The sequence below is a fragment of the Gopherus evgoodei genome, chromosome 11 (genome assembly GCF_007399415.2).
Source record: "Gopherus evgoodei ecotype Sinaloan lineage chromosome 11, rGopEvg1_v1.p, whole genome shotgun sequence".
Taxonomy (NCBI): domain Eukaryota; kingdom Metazoa; phylum Chordata; order Testudines; family Testudinidae; genus Gopherus; species Gopherus evgoodei.
This window is the reverse complement of record NC_044332.1, coordinates 46,605,132-46,625,932: the sequence shown is the minus strand read 5'-3', so window position 1 is coordinate 46,625,932 and position 20,801 is coordinate 46,605,132. Positions and strand designations below refer to the sequence as shown.

The window sequence follows — 20,801 nt, the reverse complement described above, 5'->3', positions numbered from 1 at the left end:
TAAAATAATTGGTAGATTCAGATAATCTGGGATCCCACCCCCCATTATGCTTTTCATTGACATGTTTGAACAGATTTTTTTAAAAGTTACTTTCTCTTTCTTTCTCTAAAAAAATGCTCTCTGAAGCCCTGGTCTCCCAATCCCTTAATACTCCTGCTACCTGTAAAAGGCTGGGATTTACCACTTCCTGACAAGTGAGAGATACATAGTCAAGAGATATGTACTGTTTGCTCTAGTTTAGTCAAATTGAAGAGATAGAAAAGAAAGAAATCAGAAGGCCTTCACACTAGACATTTTGACAATAATGTTGGCTAATTCTTGCCCTTTCCTACTACTTCAGACCTTAGACTCAATAAAAAAATAAACAAACAGAAAATAGTCTCCTAGGTTATCAGGATCAGCCTACCACATTTACTCCTACCCACTAGCTAGACCAAAAGAAAATATTCTCAGGGACTAGCCCAGCTTCTCCTTTTATGTGTTTCAGACTAGTTGACAATAATTGGCTCTCAGTTACCATTAGTTCCAAATGCCATCACCTGTTCCATCTGCAGATCTCTGGAACTTTTATCTTGTCCATTTGGCGTGCTCTCAGCTTTTTCTCACTGGCAGCAATAGGAACTCAGCCCTTTCAGTAAACAAACTTTTGCCCACTGACCTTCCAGCTCATGCATTTGCTAGTACTAAGCAGTGAAAACTCTCATTCCTTGCAATAAGTGATGCTAACCTGATAGATCAGCTAAACAAGTCAGTATCCCTTTATATGGAGAAGGTGGTTCCCCAAAAAGAGTAAATATATGCCCCCATTACAGCACTGCAAAGTTGTAGTGTTTGCACAGTACTAGTGATACTGGCCTGGATCCATAAAGGGATCTAGCTATATAGAATCTTGAAATCCACTGAACCTGTTAGGTGTCCAGGCTCCCTATACAATGAATGAGGAAAGGAGAGATAGGTGCTTAAGAATGAGATCCACAAAAGACACTTCTTTGCCTGTTCAATAGCAGATGCTGATTAAAGGAGTATGTCCTAAGTGGGAGACAGGCTTTATAACGAAATACCAGCTAATCTGAGAATTGAGCTCTCCAGCTCTAGCCTGAGTCACTGTGGCAGGAAAATGCCATGTGCATCTGTTCTGAGGATAATTAGGACATCAGTCTCCAGGGCCATCAAACTATAAAAATGAAATGTTGCAATTCTTAATTTTTAAACTGGGATGTTTAATGCAGGTGGTTTTGCTTGGTTGGATATTTAATTATTTTTTTCTGGTTTGTTTTGAAATTTGACTTAAAATGTAGGTTTCAGAGGAAACACACACACACCCCAGCCTGGCTGCTTGCTGCTGTGGCAGAGTGAACTGCATTCCCAGGGCTTGGGCTGCAGTGTGCTCCAGCACCCCCTCGGGATCCCTTATCCCTGCCCCCACTGCACCCCAGGAGGCAGGGATAAGGGATCCCTGGGGGGCTGTGGGGAAGCTTTGGGGCTGGCTCTCCCTCACTGCCCTCACAGTGCATGCTGCCCGGGCACCTCTGCACATGCAGCCCCAGGGATGGCCAGGGGAGAGGAGGTGGTCCAGAGAACAGAGAGGGGACCAAGCAACTGCCCTGGGTGTTGGGGATCATCACTCCACCAGCCATGCTGAGCTGAGAGCTCAGGACAGCTGCTTAGTCCCCACTCTGCATTTGCAGGGCCACTCAGGCAGCATGCACCAAAATCTGTTTGTGCTCTTGTGACCAGAAAGCAGCAATCTTGCAAAAAGCTTCTTTTGATCAGTTTCCATTGATAGTGTGCTTGCAGACTGGTGATCAGCAGACAATGGGTTACTGCAAATCTGAGCTTTGCAAACAGAGGTGTGGCTTCCATTTGCAATAGACTGTCAGCATTGAGAGATCTAAAGGAAGTTGCCTCAAGGAACTCTGGGATACATTGGGAAGACTTCTGGGACCTGAGTGAAGCTGGGGACGCATGCACACAGGAAAGCAATAGGGCTCAGATCCTAAGTCCCACCTTAACTTGCACTTGGACAAACCCTGCAGGGTCCTGGGACCTTAGATTTAAGCCCCAGGTTAACATAATTGGTGTGTGAATACAAGGGAGGTTAGACTTGAGCCCAGACTCAAACCTGCACTTACATTGCTGCGTAGACATACCCAGAGTCATTTTCACACTCACTTTTTTTCTGTCCCAATGACTATTTAAGTATTTATCTACAATGGAACTGCTTCAAGAGGAGAGACTAAGAGACCCTCCTGAATATCCCATATCTTTGGGCATGTGTACACTAAAAACTTAAGGTGACCTATATTGGATCAACTTACAGCTATCACAGTAATTACAGTGGTGGTTCATGTCCACCTTCGGTCAGTAGTGTGCAATATGGGAAGCTGAGAGCCTTGCTCTCAGCTCCACTTACTTCTCCATGCTCCACAGTCCCCCAGCTCCCCGCTGGTTTCCCCACAATGTTCGCTGCTCCTCATTGGGAGCCTGATGCCTTCATTCTCAGCTCCAGGCTTGCCACTGGGAGTGGGGCAGCCAACCAGAATCTCACCTTCCCACTTCCCACAAGTAGCAGGGCAGCTGCACAGGCTGTCACCTCCCTGCTCTCCACTAGGAGCAGGGCAGCCACATGGAATCTCTCCCAGTGGGAAGCAGGGAGCCGGGAACCTCGGTGAAGCCAGGCTCCCAGTGGGGAGCCTAGGCAGTGGGCAGCAGCCCAGCTGGGAGGACTTTCTTGTCAATATCACAGATCCAGACTGACAGCCAACAGCTGATGTAAGTATTGCAGTGTCTACATGGACGCTGTGTCACCCTGATTGCACTGACGTAGGCCTCTTGTGGAGGTGGAGTTATTATGTCGGTGTAGTAAGGCACTTACATTGCTGGGAGCAAGGCTGTAGCATGTACACTGACATAGTTAGGTGGACATAAAGCATAGTGTAGTGTAGACCATGTCTTAGTGGTTAGCATACTCTCCTGAAAGGTAGGAGATGTGTTCTAAAATCCTTTTTCCCCATCAGACAGAGGGGGGAACTGACCCTGGATCTCTCACATCCTGGATGAACGCTCTAACCACTGGACTAAAAGTTCCAAGGGCGGTGTCTCCTTTTCTGGTGGGATTTCATATGGGTCGTTTAGGCATATTCAGAACCCAGACTGGGCCTTTCAGGTGTGATATGTGTGGGAACACCTATCTCTGCCTGGTTGGAGAATCCCAATGCAGTTTAGGTAGGCTACAAGATGCCTAGAGTGCGGCATTGTGTGTGTCACTAACAGCAGAAATTTAGGAGCTTAGGGGACTTTTATAGTTAAAATTTAGGTACGAAGGGATTTCACGTATCTAGAAGGTTACGTTAGGGATTTTGAGGATCTCAGTGGCACCTAAATGTTGGACTTAGATGCCTAAAGTGCTTAAGTATCTTTTGTGGATCTGGAGCCCTGTGTTTTATTTTGAAGTGAGAAGATCAGTTCTCATATCCCCAACATATTCACTGGAGCAGTAAGTCATCTAATTTCTTCAAAGCAAACTGCAATACAGTTTATGGGCTTGATCCAGACCTCACTGAAGTGAGTAGAAAGACACCCATTCTGTGTTTCTTCCTATATTAAAACTGAGAAATGGGTGATTCTCTGTGGGAGGTGACACAGTATTATCAATAGCACAAACTGCATTCAAGATCTACATCATAGAATAGATCACTGATTATGCACTCAAGTAGATCAGAGAATATGCAGCTCGGGACAGTTACAATGAGGAGGTTGTTCATTTCCTTAAGATACTGATTGATTGGTGACAATTACATTTCACAGAAGACACTAGATACTCCCTACTAACGCAGCAGGGGGCTGGGAAATCCCCTGATTGGAAAGGCTGGATCCGGGGGAAAGGCACTGCCAAATTAAGGATGGACATGTAGATTCAGTTCCTATGCTTTAAAGCAGCTGGGCTCTCTGATTGCTGCATTACCACCATATGTTGTGATCTCATCATACAATATTGCAGCAGTTCCGATCCCTTTTAAGATTCTTCCATCACAAAGAGGATGGACTAGAAGGAAGGAGGAGGCTTTGAAACATCATTTCTGTGGATCTGTGATTACCAGGTTTATGAGGGTTGAATCAAGTGTTGTTTTTACACCAGAAAGAAGGACCATTATTTTTTGACTTTATTCTATGCCAAAAAATTGAAGAGAAAAATCCTCATTTTTCTTAAATCCATTAAAAACAATGTGCTCTATTCTTTACTACATCGCACCTCCTGTAGTCATATTGTTTACGGCCAGAAGGGACCTTAACCATTATCCAGTCTGACTTTCTGTACAGCACAGGTCACCATCACTACCCAGCACCTGCACACTAACCTAACAACCAAAATGAGGGCAAAGTATTACAACCTACAGTAGTAGCCACTGGGGCAGTCATTTATCCCTGTGCAAAGTGACTGCATCATTGAGATTTGGTTGCAATTTTGCACAGGTGTGAATGATTACACAAGGTACACAGTGGTGGAAAATCAAGCCCATTGATTTTCTCTAGTTTTATCAACATTGTGAGGTTCCCTCTCCCGTACACAGCTGTTCTTCCACATGCTCATCATACAAATTACATTTGTAAATGATCATATTACATGCGCTTATACTATTTATACAATTAGGACAATGTATAGAAATTATGAAACTCAGTTATGTAACTACACAGTTAAAAAGATAGAAATATATTGCATTGTTACTTACTAAAAATTAATGTGTAATAAAAACAAAGCTTTCTGTATGAGCAATACTAATTCAACATTTAGATCAGGATAGCAACTGATGAAACTAAGAAAATTCACAGTTTAAGGGGAAATGAATAAACAATATGTTCAATACAGTAACCAGATAAATGCCACACTACAAGCATTATTAGTGTGACATGTAATTGGAAGACATATCATAAGGTATGTTACTCCTTAATTTAGAATTTCCTAGCTTTTGTCAGCATGTGTTCCAAAACTAACAGCCTTGAAATGTAGTTTGTGTGAGAGTTATTGTATAGTGTTGTAAACAATGCAATATGTCAGCTGAATCAGAGTGCTGAAAATATACAGCTCAATAATTTAGTTTATTTTTAGTTCTTATATTGCCCCTGTCTGTCCTAGATGCTGCTAACCAGTCTTCTTTTAGCTTGCAAACCTGAAGGTTAATTTGAAGTCATGATCAGCTAATAGTTATTTTTATATCAACAGCTGGGACTGGTCTTGGGGGCTATTGTTACTTATTTCTTGATCTTCTGGGACTGACAGAATAGAGTCTGGCCAAGATTATAAAAGCATGTAGTGAATATATAGGATCTACTAGTGCATGTCAGGGAACGTCTGAACTTTGAGAGCTTGCTTTTCAAACTGTGGGAGTTCAGTGTTTCTGGAAAACAGACCCAAATGTCAAGTTGTCCAGGAAAACAGAATACACATTTCCTCATCCCTTTCATTGAAGGGTAATGGTGAAATTGTTTGGAAAAGTGTTATTTAAAAGTTATAAACCCAGAAGATTTTTGCCTTATTGCAAGGTGACTATTGTGATGAAACATCATACACTTCAAATTCCTACAGGCCCTAATTCAGCAAGGTACTTAAGCACATGCCTTACTTGAACACGTGGGTAGTTCCATTGACTTGAGTGGGACTGGCAATCTCTGATTTTTGCTGATTTGGTGCCATATGCTCTATTTATGAAAAAAAGAAACATGACTAAAGGATTGCTGGCTTCTATGTTCATTGTTTGGTTTGTTTGGTTTGTTACCAAGCCTAGGCTGTGGATATTCAGAAATTACCTCTCTCTTTTTTTTCAATGGACGATAGATACAGGTTACTATAGTCTCCTTACAGCTCTGACTCTGTTCACAGTAGAATTAACAGCTTGCTTTTGGCTTCAGAGTCAGACATTAGTGTGAATTGGATGTCTACGAGGAGTTTACAATAAAACAAGATGGGGAAAAGATTAAGTTGCTTATTGTTGTACCTCCGTGGGCTGTAATTTTAGAACTGGAAGCCCTTTTTTGTATTCATTAAAAACGTTAAAGGACAGATGTCAGATTTTTGTATTGCTGCTTTCTTTAATAAAATCAACTTTTTGTGCCTATGGGAAGACTTGTCTCGTTCTGGTAATCAGTGTCAAGACCTCATCTGAATCTGTCAGTGCAAAAAAAATGTGTAGAAATGGGACTGTTCTCCTGAACAGTTCGTCAGAAACAATAATAATAAAAAAAATGTGAGTCTGTCCTAAAGAAGATAGTCTCCCTTAGCACCCCTGGAAATTATAAGTTAGAAGATAAGAAACTGCTGTGAGGGAGTTTACCAAAACTCTAATTCGAGTGATAGATGTGTACAATGGAACATGACAGCTCCAATTTTTTAAGGAAGGGCAATCTGACAAAATTGCTGAGATGACTATTTGTCCCAGGAAGACTCAGATTGTTATACAGTGAGGGGAATCCAGAGGAAAATATGGTCAGAATGTAGATAGCTCCAAATGTGCCTTATGCATGGAGTTTTTTCTTCGCAGCTGAACGTGCCAGAAAAGATCACAATGTAGGAGTCCAATGAGATTCCCAGCATCTGCTCATTTAGATCTAGATTCTGGCACCCTTCCTCATGTTGAATAGCATTCCACTCTGACCCAGACTGTGATACCCTTACTCATCTTTGGCAGTACCTAACTCAGTAGATACTTCTGTTAAGTTCAATGGAACGTCGCATGAAGGGAGGTGCTTCACAATGGGAGTTAATGTGTCACAAACTGCCCCACTCTAAATTGCACCATTTATTCTGATGGGGCTAGTCAAGCAGTAAGATGCTACTCAACCAGAAGAAGAGTGATGGAATCTAGCCCTTACTGCCTTCCTTTAAAATTCAAGAAACATTGGAAAATACATAAGAAGGAACAATTCTGCACCGGCATGGCAACAGTCTATTTGACATCATTGGTTTTCTCCATGGTTCTACGAGGAAAGACACCCTTTGCAGTGACATAATGATAATCTGAGGAGGGTGAGATCTCCTTTCACCTTTCCATTTTAGGATACAAAAGAGTAGAAATGAATGGAGAAGCACCATTACCAGTGAGGAAATGAACTGATTCGCTCTTACATTATCTGGTTTTCTCTGCTCAAGACATACTCTCCAGTGTATTATCTATAGAAAGCCTTCAGAATACATGTTATAACAACACTGTTTGTACATATAAAATAAGAACATTCTACTATTATGTCTTTATTGATTTAAGTTCACTGTCTCTTTTTTCCTTCTTTTTGCTTCTTTAATTTAATGTGTTTTTTCCCTGTCAGTGTTTTTAACAACCTTGGATTTTCCTCATACTTTTTAATGTTTTAATTCATTAACAAAATCTCCCTTTTTTATTTTACTCCAGGCAAGTCCCTTTTCCCCGTCTTAATTGCAAATCTCATCTCCCCCATGCTCATTGTTCACTGGAGGGGAGATGAAACCTAGGAATTCGAGTTGGAGGTATTTATGAAACTGGGATGGTGTATCTAAGTGGGGTCCCGCAGAAGTCAGTCCTAGGTCCAGTACTAGTCAATATTTTCATTAATGACTTGGATAATGGAATGTAGAATATGCTTATAAATTTGCAGATGACACCAAGCTGGGAGGGTTTACAAGCACTTTGGAGAACAGGATTAGAATTCAAAACACCCTTGACAAATTAGAGAATTGATCTGAAATCAACAAGATGGAATTCAATAAAGACAAAAGTAAAGTACTACACTTAGAAAGGAGACATCAAATGCAAAACTACAAAATGGGGAATAACTGGGGACATGGTAGACTCGGATATGGTAGTTACAGTGGATCACAAGTTGAATATGAGCCAACAATGTGATGCAGTTGCAAAAAAGGCTACAATCATTCCAAAGTGTATTATCAGGAGTGTCATATAAAACACAGGAGGTAATTGTCTCAACTCTGCACTGATGAAGCCTCAGCTCGAGTAATGTGCCAAATTCTGGGTGCCACTTTTAGGAAAGGATGGACAAACTGTATAGAGTCCAAAAGAGAGCAACAAAAATATATATGGTTTAGAAAACCTGACTGATGAGGAAAGGTTGAAAAAATTGGGCATGTTTAGTCCTGAGACAAGAAGACCGATGGTGAACCTGATAACTATCTTCAGATATGTTAAGGGCTACTATAAAGGGGACTGTTATTGATTGTTCTCCATGTCTACTGAAGGTAGGATAAGAAGTAATGGGCTTAATCTGTAGCAAGGAAGATTTAGGTTAGTTAATGGGAAAAACTTTCTAACTATAAGGTAGTTACGTTCTGGAATAGGCTTCCAAGGGAAGTTGTGGAATCCTCATCATTGGAGGTTTTAAAGAAGAGGCTGTACTGACACCTTTCTTGGATGGTCCTACCTCAGCAGATGAGGCTGGACTTGATGACTTCTCAAAGTCTCTTTCAGTCCTACATTTCTATGAGTCTATGATGCTACGATCTGTGCCCAAGTCTACAGTTACTTGTATGAGTTCTCTCTCTGGTTTGTAAGACCCATGGTTTGGGAGCAAATTTCTAGGACAAACTGTGGTCTGGGGAATTTTCTGGCAGCACAGCTTTTGCAGGAAACATGTTACTAGAAGCCACAAGGAACCAGGGGAATACTGAAGGCAATCAAAACCATAGAAGCTACTTGGATTTAGGGGGCTGTACTGTGGATTTAAGGACCTTTACTCTCCCTGACTTTTCCACAGTGAATGCAAGACCTATGTTCCCTCTCAGTAGAGGACTGAGAAGGAAACTCTTATAACTGAAAGCCTTTTCCAGAATATCTGCACTGATGCCCCATTTTCTTCCATTAACATTTCAAGGTTCACATGCTCACTTTCAAAAAAAAAAACCCTTTGCTATTCAACCACTATTGACATCTCTGCCATTATCTCTCCCTTCAACACCTCTTGCCTTTCAAGATTCTCTCCTGAAACCTCCTTTTGTCTTTTCTTGCCACTCCCCATATTATAGCACTAAGAACATGCTAGTACCTCTAGATCCTAGGCTTTACTCCTTTAACAAATTCCAAAGTGTGCCTGTTCTATGTAATAGTATAACTACAATGATCATTCACCCCTTAATGCTTGTTCACTCTCTTATACTTGTTCATATCTTCAGACTGTCTGTAAACGCTTCATAGCAAGAATTATGTTGTGTTCCATATTTTATCAGTTGTAAGATACTGTTTGTACTTATTTTCCTCCTCTCCCCAATTTTGCGTTTCACTTAAATTAGTATTTCTTTTCAGCTGTAATCACTGCTGTTATTTCAGGGATTCTTCCTCCCCCACCTTTTCCTCAGCCAAACTGCTACTTGCTCTTGTTTGCTTGCTAACCTTCTTTTATCCTTTACTTCCCCTCTGGCCTTTAAAAATGATAATATTTTTCATCATCACTTCTATTAATTTCCTTTCTCTCTGTCTCACCATCTTTGTACCATCCCCCTTCTCTTTTTTTATTCCTTGAATGTCCTATCCAGCTTTAGAATGTGATAGAAGCGATGCAAATATTTTCCTTCCCTCCCATAGATACTTTCTGAAAAAAGGAATTCATTCTGCCTTCTTTCTTATTCTGCCACTACTAGGTCCACTATTAGTGATGCATCACAGAGATCCCAAATTTCAAAGAATAAGACTCTCTTGCTTTCTGACAAGTCAATGCAGTGGATGAGCTGACAACCCTCCATGACATTGAGTTATGGAGACAGCTGCCATCATGGTGCAGGTGCCAGACCACAGCAGTGGGAAGTGGCTTTTTTTCAATAAAGCCAAGGAATGGAAAACAAGGGAAGAGAGATGTGGCTCTTGGGGATGGAAGAAAGAAGTTGAATGATCAGGGTATGTTGTGTGTGGGGAACGAAGGAGAGGAACTCTTTGATGCACTCCAGTCCAGAACAAAATATTGGAGCACTGCTTCAGTCTGACCATGACACTGACTTATTATTATCCCCTGTATCATTACTCTCATATCCTGTTGATTAATCTCTGCACTGGGTTTTTAAACCTGCTATAAAAACTTCTTTGCTGTCTTAGAAAGCTAGAAACATGCTGAGCTTCCTAGAGTACAAATGGCCTCGGGCCAGATTTCAAAAGTATTTAGGCATCTATAGATGCAGATAAGGACCCAGTGGGATTTCAAGAGCACCTATGTGTCTAACTCCCATTGGAGTTAGGTGCTTTTGAAAATCCCAAATTCACTTTTGAAAATTTTACCTCTAGTCAAATTCACAAAAAACTGACATTTGTCAGTTTTTTCCCCCATGAATAGCTGTGTTGTTGATGCAAGGAAATAAAATTTAACTTATTCCTGGATAAACTAAATTTGTTTGTAAAAGGCAGACAGATCTAGTTTATTTGCAGGGTTCACCGCTGGTTTAAATAGGCATACTATTATTGACTTCAATGGAACTATATCTATTTACACCAGATGAGGATTTGGCCCTGTACCCACTTATATAGTTTAGGAATACAGGAAAAGGCTGGCAAGTAAAGGTAATAAGGCAGGAAGGAAAATATTTCTGCTACTAGATTTTTCTCTCATTACAGTAAATGGTATATTTCCATTGTGGTTCTGTATTAGTCTTTTAGAAAGACACAAAGTTAATAGAGACATAAGATTATGTCAAATTAAATTGGAAGTGTTCCATGAAGCATTTTTCACAGAGCATTTCAAATTTAATTTTAAATTTAGTGAGAATTAATGTTCTCAGCAGGTCAAGCCGATCTGAGACATTTCCGTTGGAGCTTTCATAATATCTAAATTATTTGGGGAATAAATGTAGATTTTTAAAAAAAAATCTGCCCATAACATAGACTCATTGGCAGACAGGAATTGTGCATTTTGGCACTAATTTAGCCCATCAGAGTTTAGAAAAAGACAATTGAGCTTGACTTATGCTTGCATAACTTATAAAACCTAGGCTTTTTAATGAAATTTGACTTTTTGCTATATTAGATGTAAAAAAATTTATCTGTAAAACTAATTTGAATAATTTAAAATATATGAAAATGTATCCAGAAGAGATTAAATCTTTCACCACTGACCAATGAAGAAAGTGCAATGGTTGAAGGCACAAGTTAACTATCTAAAGGGAACTATAGGAAAGATAAGAATCCAATTACATTTTAGGCACCGACTGATTTTAAGATAGAACTTATACAACTTGTATTTCTATTTCTCCAAGAGGACGGACAATATGTTATTTTATATTTCTGTCAAGGGGCAGAGGAGTATGGAAACTGTCTGACATGGCAGCAGTAGAAAGAGGCAGTAAGAATAAATCAGATCTATGGAAGTTGAAGGCTAAATTACATTAGCTCCTCCTTATGACATTAATATTTCCATGCAGGCTTATAAACCGTTCTTCTTATCTTCAGCAATCTGCCATTGGCCAAGTAGCACATTGTGGACTTAGCCTGGCTGGTCTCTAGGCACTGGGGCAATACAAATAATAATAGTAGCTGTTATTATTGATGTCAATAGAAAGACTTCCATTGCCTTCCGTAGCCATTGGGCCAGGCCTTAAATAATTTCCCTAAATCTAGTAGGGTCAGATTTTCAGAGGTATTTGGGTGCCTATAGATGCAGGTCTAGGTGCATTTGAAAATCCCACCAGGCACCTATCTACATCTTAGACACCTAAGTGCCTTTGAAAATCTAGCCCTTAAATTTTAGTCTTGCCTATTAGGCAGTGGTGTAAGTGCAGAGCTACACAGTCTCAACAGGAACTCCATGACACATTGTGCATGTAGAGAGCTCAATGCCGCTGGCACTCCATCAATAGGCATCAGGCATATGGACATTGCTGCATCTCTTAAGTGAATGTGCTGGGAGAACCCTTCCAGATAGCCAGCTTTCCTGGCACGCAGAGAGCATTCCTTGTACTCACAAGGAAGCAAGAACTGCAGCTCAGGCTAGGCACTACATGAGGACCAGAGGGAGGGAGGCTTACTTAGGATTATCTCTAAAAGGTTCTTGAGATTGATTAACCGGGCTAAAGTCACAACTGATTTCTATTTCATGTTGCCTCTTTGTTGTTGAAAGTACTACCAAGTATATTCAGGTCAAATGTGCCTGCTGAATATATGAGGTATGCCCTGTTTCATTGATTGCACAGCAGATGCAATGGACTTTCACAATGAAGTGGTTACTTTTAATACATATTAAAAGAAAGGAAAATAATTTTCTTTTAAGTTAAAACCAACCGTTACCTCTACTGTAGACTGATATGAAGTGTCTGGTCATGTTTTCACTTGGACTGAGTGGTTTTGTGAAGAAATGAGGTGTGACCTATAAATTGTGCTAATACTTACTGATTAACTGGAAATTTGATTGGAATACAGATAAACTGGAAAGCCTTCAAATAACATCGAATGGCATTCTGTCAGGGCAAATGTGCTGTAGAATTTGAAGACAACTTTTCTTCATGGATAGTTATGCCATAGATTGTGCAATATGTTATGGTGGCATGATAGCTCTTTAAAATCCTCTTGGTTTTACTTAGGACACAGTATATAAATGGAGGTGGGGGAGAATCTAACTATCTGCAGATTTCACTTGTCCTTCTCAGTGTTTGCTACAGAAAATGCCTTGAAAGCTGCAAACATGAGGGTTATCAAACTGAAAACTCCTACTTAAATTTCTAAGACAACTGGCAAATTTGAAGGGCCACTGCTGTATGAAATGTCAGGCTAGGTTAGAATTAAGAAGACCATTTTATGCCTGTGCAGAATGGGTAGAGATTTTGTATGAGACAGGACTATCTCTAATAACATAGAGCTTCAAAGGCACTGAGAGATACATTATAGACACAAAAAGGGGGCTGTGCTGCCTTCAAAGATGACGTGACTATGGCAGCCAGGGCCGGCTCCACGCCCCAGCGTGCCAAGCGCCTGCTTGAGGCAGCATGCTGCAGGGGGCGCTCTGCTGGTTGCTGGGAGGGCGGCAGGCAGCTCCGGTGGATCTCCTGCAGGCATTCCTGTGGAGGGACTGCTGGTCCCGCGGCTCCGGTGGAGCATCTGCAGGCACGCCTGAGGGAGGTTCGCTGGAGCCGTGGGACCAGCGAGCTGCAGAGCGCTCCCCACGGCGTTCTGCCATGCTTGGGGCAGCGAAATGGCTAGAGCCGGCCCTGATGGCAGCCCGGGCATGTGGATTCACAAGGCATTTCCACGTTAGACTCCACTAGTTGCCCTCCTATGGAGCCTCTGAGAGAATCTAAACTGCCCTCCTCTGATGGAACTGTCCAGTGACCCAGAGAATGGTGGTGTAACGGCATCTCTCCTCACTGGGGCAGAATCTTTTTAGGAGCAGCAACTCCCATTGGCAAAGATCAGTGCAACCTGTACCTTTGAACCAGCAGAGACTGAATCTGATCTCTTTTGGTAGACTATAAACATTAAAGCTTGAAATCTAATGGATCATTATGTTTTGTGAGACTTCACGTTTTTCTTGTTTTTATACTCCACTCATGTTCCTTATGACTGTAACCCTGTATACAGGAGAATAACCTCATTGGGTCCCTGGAGATATGACTGCCAGTCTTTTCATCAAGAGGTTGATTGTTCCTCCAAACAAATACAATAATTTATTATACCCTATAAAATTCAAAAGTATTCTGGTGGTATATTTTCAGAGTGGTGCATGCCAGCTGTATCTGTGTGTCTCCTATTATGGTCATACCCCACACCATTTTTTGATAATACTTCTCTAAAAATCAGTGCAACTCAGTGGGTCTAGAATATAAAAAGGCGGCCAAGAAAAAATGTTAATTTTCAATGGTTGGAACTCTGGATAATTGAAGTGGATAGGGTATAAAACAAGAATGAATCAGGTCTTCTACCCTAAGCTAAAATTGAACTCAACTCGATTTTTATGTGTTCTCACACCACTGCACTTGCTGTTTTAGCTGGGACTGGAATTATGAGTTACTGAAATGCTAAAAGAAAGGCTGTTCTAGCAGTTTTCCTGTCCATCTGATGGCAGCAAGGACAGAGAAACTCACAAGAAAGCAAAGTCTTGTGATATTTACAGATTGAAGCAGCTCTGGTAAGCTTTAAATAAACACCCAAACTTTTGCATGCTGATCCATATTGACCTTTCGGGTCCCCTAGAATTTCATCTATCACTACTTTCTTAACTCTTGGGGCTCTATCCTTCAATCCAGCCAGTAACCACTATAACAGCTGACGTTCTTGTGGCCATTAACTAGAACTGTCCAGCTAAAAGTAGGCTGATTTCCTAAGTGTGCAATGAAAATTCACTGGTGTTCCCATTAACTGCTTCTGATGGCTTCAAAAATGAAAACTTATTCCATTTATTTATATTCTACTCTGTTCATCAGTCTGGCAAAAGAGCAATGCATCCTAAAGTGACAAACTGGATATAGATCATATTGAATAATGGATGAAGACCTTTCCAGCCTCTGTAGTCTCTGTATTTGGACTCTTCAGTGTCTTCCTGTGTTCAATAAATTATTAAGTTCAGATAACTCCACAACAACCATTTACAGCACAAGCTTATACATCAGATACTTTCACAGAACAGACAATACTTAACGAGAGTCTGTTCTTGAGCTATACTTTCCTAAATACACGAAGTGTGAATTTTGTGTATATATTCTCTCTCCCCCATCTTTACTTTACTATGTATTTTATACAGACACATCCAGACCCACCCACACTATTAGCATGCAGATCAGTTTGCTAGGGACAAATTGTGACCAGCGCCTGTGCTCAGGCACAGGAATCAGGGACAAAAGAAACTCTCACAGTAACAGTTCCTGTACTTCCTGATTGTAGGGAACACAGGGACTGCTTGTTCCTGATCTCCTACTACTTTCCCCAGATCATGGGACAATCCCCACTCTGCACAGAAAGAGCATGTACACCAAAGGACCAATCATATTTATCCTGTTCTGGTGAGATGGTGTCCACTCCAGGCAAAATCTTTTCAGTCCCACTCCTGAGATTGTGCTCCACCCTACCACATACAAAAGGCTATGGTATAAAAGTCATTAATGTTTATGCTACAATTTTCTAGACTTTCAGTCTACAGTACACATTGCTGTTAGAGTATGGTTCATCCTACACCAGCCAGATTTGCTTTGTGTACATATTTCAGTAGATTAAAACAAATGTCCTTCAAAATGGACCAAATTTTCAGAGTGCTCAACTTGGCTTAAATTACACATCACATCCCCACTGCTGGCAGAAGTTATCACAGGCTTACATAGATGCTAACAAAGAGAAGGTACCAGCATATATTTGTATGTATGCAGATGGAAACCATGTTTTGAAAAGCAGTGGACAAGAGAGACAATGTCTGCTTTCGTCAAATTGTAAAAATGAAGTCCAAGGGCCTTCATATCTGATTTTGACAGCTGTTTTTATATGTGTGTGAAAAAAGAAAGAAAGGTAATATGAAAAAATAAGGATCTGGAACATAAATTAGTGGGCTTCATTATGCTACCAATAGCAGTAGCACAGTCACATATCATTTACCACTACATTGTATTTTGCACTGGCCAGCAGTTCAGAAAGTTGGATGAGGGAAAGGAATACAGAATGAGAAGCTACACAAAATAAGTCACATATTGATTGAGCAGGCACTGTCAGGAATCACTGATGTAGAGTCACTGTGGACACTGGCTGCAATAAAGTAAATGCCCAAACACTATAAATAACAGACTACATCCCATCATCATTGAACAGCAAAAGTTTTTAACTATTTACACCACTTTTAAATATAATAGGGCATTTTAGGAGAAGCTTAGCAATATCAACAAAACGACGCCTTTTACACCTGGCATGGATAATAATTGAACTAGAAAGCACAAACCTCAATAATTTAAAATGTTTTGGAAACATCCAAATCATTCACGATGAACAAGGTTTCAGAATAAACAATGTGAAGAATGAATTTAATAGAATTAAAACATAGACTAGGAATTCAGAGAACAGAAAGGATTGTAAACCAGATCCTACCTGGGTAACCTTCTCTGTTACATTGTGCGTTCGATCTTTCACTTTGGGTGCAATAATTGTTTTCTCTGAAGAAGGAGGTGATGAAGACTTTTTGTCATTTTTGATATCTGAAAAGTTCAGAGTGAGCTGTGGAATTTTGTTGATGGTGCTATATTTGTTGAGGTTCGAATCCGATGTGGATCCCAATAGACTGGACTTGATATGATTGAAAGGCCCTAAAAATTGGAAAGCATACTTAATATTTGACAAATGGAGAGAACTAAAGACCTTGTCCATGATGTTTAACTGATGTACCACAGAAATATGTACCTAAAATAGTTAATCTAAAATTTGTTTATAATAAAAAAGTCTGTATAAAAAGAGGATTTTTACTGGCCAATAAGGGACAAATTTGCTCTTGAATGTGCATACATAATTCCCTTTGTCCACAGCCTAGAGTACTGTACATGAAGTCAATGGATAAACATGTCAATGGATGCTGTGCACATATGTCCCTAAAAATTCTGAACTAGTCACACTATAGATTGGAAAAAATAATGTCCTTACTTTACATATAAAAGTGAAAGAAGAGGACAGGAACTGATTTTGTACAGGAATGGCTGTTCTGCCTGGGTGCTCAAGAGCTTTAGTCTTCAACCTTGTGACTCACTGAATGGCCAAGTCACAAGATTATTTAGCTATTGATGGTTAAACACACCTGTGTTGTTTATGTCTGTAAAATCATGAATTATAAAAGCTGAGCATATTTTGATAAATTGACTAATATTATTTGAATATTGGCCTTTCTTCAAATCCTGCTGATTAAATCATTTCAGGTATTTTAGATAACAATCAATTAACTGAGTGCAGATATGGTTTAAAATTATTTGACATCCATCTGCAAAATAATTACAGTGGAGATGGAGAAACGATAGTAATTTTAAATGCAAAAAGTTGAAATGATTTTACTAAAAGCAAGCATTTATCTACCTCATTAAGGTATTTTATAACCTGTGTCTCTCTTCATTCCCTTGGTTTAATTAATCAGCTATGACATCTAGATCCCTTAGCATGATGCATCTATTGTGATATCCTGGTACTTAATGCTTGCTGTGTCTTTATTTGCACATAGATTCTAAATCTCTTTTTTTTTCATTCATGTGACCAGGACTATAATAGAGAGAAAACAGTACCAAACAGTTTTCAATCAGTAATCTCATTCTCATGTTGTTTACTGAAATCTAGTCCATAGAGGACCAATTTACTATTACTGCATTCTCGACAGACTGTGTTCTACTTATGTAATTTGTCTTATGGTCATTTAGCCAATGTTATAATCTGATCCGCTTTGGTAGTGCTCCAGTCTGAGATGGCAATGGTCCATTGTATAGCGATTTTAAATAAAATTAGATTCATAACTGGTTCTAACGAATATTTTTAAATATATACAGTGAGTTAAATTCATCCATGATACAACTCTACTAGAGCAAATAGAAATATACCTGGGATGGATTTGATCCAATAAACCATATGTAAAACTATTAAAAGAATTTTAGAACTGTTTTTTGAATTGAAGTATTCATTAACATATGGTCTACATTTTGTTTTTTTAGACACCCAACAATGGACAAAACTCTGAGATCTTTATTGAACTTTTACTCAGACATTATTTAGATAAAGCTCCTATTGACTTCAACTGAATAAGGGGTTTAGGATTTGACTCATGTGAATATTATGGAATGTTCCTGAAAAATCTCTTATAATGGTATGCTGATTTTCAAGAAGTATTGTTACAGTTGTCATTCTCAACAGATTATTGGGAGAAATAGGACTTCCTATCATATTCCATGTATGTTTCAGAGTCTTGTGTTATTTTAATAAGATTCATGATAGTTGTTCAATAACAGTGACAACTCAGCTGCTTCATGAAATGGATATCCATTAAAGGTAGCTCTTTCCAATACTGCACAGAGGCATTTGAATCTATATAGCTGAACATTACTCTATGCTCATTTTATAAAATTGGTCTGGGAGCCAAAAAATGTGCTTGGTACAGAGTAATCTTTTTAAAGAGGGGAATGGGTCTGGAGAACTGTAAGGAAGTTTAGAGATCCAATTAATTACTCCTCTCTGAGAAATAGCTTTATTTGTTTGACTAACTCTTTGACTAGTGATTCACTAGAGATTTGCTGATACAAACTAACCCGGCAACCACTCTGAAACTAGAGATTTAGTGATTCCCTTTCTACAGTATTAGTATTACAGCACACTAGCCTAGAACCTTGCTTTTTATCCTTTGGCTTCAAAAAAGTTATTCCAAGGTTTAAAATGTCTTATTGACAATGAGTTAATAATGTTACTTCATTAAAGGACATTAGTGGGTTAATCCCAAATGTCTGGTTTGCAGTGACTGAAAATTACTCCCAACTGTGAGCTGCTCTGTATTCATTTCCTAGTAGACAGATGTCTGTACCAGGGAGAGGAAAAAACAAAACCAAAAAAAAAAAAACAAAATACCACCAGAACTGACACTAATTGGCCCCTTGTTGACAGTTTCAGCAGAGAGGCCAGGGATTGAATAAACATGGAGAATGAAATAGTCTCCCTTTGCCCCAAAAGAAATCCCTCTAGATCAAATGTGAGGCACGTTGGTGGGCAGTGTTGCACTGCCACTGCTTGTGCTATACCTGTTCTGTCAATTAATTGAGGATTTCCCTCTCCTGTGATGTCAATCCATAATCTTTCGCCAGCAATAAATTCACTTACAAAATTTGTTTTACAGAAAAAAGACATTGCACTATATTTAAAACTCTGCTGACAGGCACAAGAAGCAAATGTAGTGACTTCATAGTCCACTGGTGATGAATTGCTTACAGAATTTAGCTCATGCACTACATGCAGTTGAGTCAGGAGACATTTTACCAGGTACACACACTTTTGCAGCATGCATGAAATCATGAACCAAACAGTTCCCAAATTTAGCTACAACTATTGTAGTTTTCTGTTTTCTCTTGCAGAATTCAGTTTTCTGATGCATTGTGCAAGAAGTCTTTTCCAGAAGCAGAAGAAGGAGCTATGGAATTAAATCCAAATGGCATATAAAAGGCACAGCCCAGCCACCTTTTCCTGTCATTGTTCTGGTGAATAGAAATTATTTCTGAATACTAGTGTACATGATTAAGAGTTATTTCAATGTGAAATTGGCAATGAAGTTCATGCATGCCCACTGAATACTACATTAAGCTTGAAACCATACCCCCTGCCATCCAGGAGCGTGAAACTAGTTTTAAGGAGACAAAAGAGGAATAAATGAAGAGACTGCCACATGGGTCCTGATTATTATTTAATGTTCTTTACTTGTAAGATGGTAACTGAAATACAACAAAATGCCTCCTAACTATTGATTGTTCATTAAGGATCCAATCCTACATTCATTTCATAAACAAAATTCCCAGTGGCTTCAATAACACTTTTGCCTGTATAAGGACTACAGCGCTGAATTAGGTAAATCTCTCTCTCTCTCTTTTGTTAACAAACATTTAAGAAGAACAAGCATAATTATCATTTAACCATTCCTTTGCTTCTTCCAAGGAGTGGTAGCTAAAGTAGTGGCTATAATTGGGGGATTAATTCTGTCTCCAACAAACTAAAACAAAGATCATTTCAGTAATGCATCCGGCCCTACAGAGGTCAGCATGTGAATGTTGCATTTGTACATTTCATACAGCAGGCAAGTTAACATGCCAAGGAGTGTGGCAACTGAAGAACTGGGTGGTACCTTTTATACTCATACATTACCTTTGACATTGCGACCATTGTCTGGTTTTCAGCATAATAAGAATAAAGAAGAGAAGAGAAAAGAAGAAAACTAAAATCTACATCAGAGAATGCACAATATACTGGTTAATATATATATATCCGACTGGAATTACTATATTTTCCATCAATTTGACTTCCAGTTAAGATCAAATCATTTTGATAATTGATTATGTTCAACAACTTTTAAAATTTATGTGGTAGATCCTCCGCTGTTGTAAACTATCATAACTCCTTAATGGACCTATGACAATTTACAGCAGTGAAAAATCTCCACCATATGTCTTACCTCAGTAGCAAAATTGCAATACATTTCCCCCTCAATATGCTGATTTTGAGATTGATCCTCCAACACTGCACTTTGAAGAAGAAAGCTATCCTTCCATGAAGTGGCAAAATGGTAACTTTTAATTAAATAAGCACCATAAGGCCAGATTTGCAAAGGTTTGCAAAGGTTGATTTAGGCACCTACAGACACAGATAGACACATAGGGTGGGATTCACACGGGGGACATAGGCATGCAACTGCCTCTTTCGGCTCTTAAATCCAACATTTAGGCACCACCAGCATTCACAAAATCCCTGCTCAGCGGCTGCCTAACCCTGCAGGTGCCTAAAATCTCTAGACACCCACGTTTCCTCCATTAAAGTTCCCGAGGCACCTACATTTTGGCAGCTGGACAGACTAACAGCTTCCTCAGTCCTGACAGCACCAAATGTCTAGGCATCTCATTCATGCCTAAGCCCCAGCAGGATTCACAAATTGCCTCTTGGGCCCAATACAGTAGGTATGCCCCAGGCATGCCTAAATCCACATAAAACAGTAAGAGGTGGTGGTTGTGCTTGTGCTTCTCTTCTTCCCTGCCCACACCCTCACCCGCCCCTTTATAACTTTTAGCCCACTGGTTAGGACGTTCACGTGGGATGTGAGAGATTCAGGTTCCCCTGCTGCAATTAATATTTAATTACGCCTCTACCCCAATATAACATGAC

At 39.7% G+C, this 20,801-nt stretch overlaps 1 protein-coding gene across 1 annotated transcript in view; it reads right to left on the bottom strand.

Moving 5' to 3' along the window:
- The window catches only part of KCNH7 (potassium voltage-gated channel subfamily H member 7), a 353,127-nt gene that overhangs the window by 115,666 nt on the left and 216,660 nt on the right, over nt 1-20,801 (bottom strand). The window contains exons 5-7 of the mRNA XM_030580821.1: nt 19,791-19,811; nt 19,249-19,272; nt 16,014-16,228 (exon numbers count right to left, since the gene is read on the bottom strand). Coding sequence (XP_030436681.1) covers nt 16,014-16,228; nt 19,249-19,272; nt 19,791-19,811 — 260 coding nt within the window. The remainder of the gene's footprint in view (nt 1-16,013; nt 16,229-19,248; nt 19,273-19,790; nt 19,812-20,801) is intronic.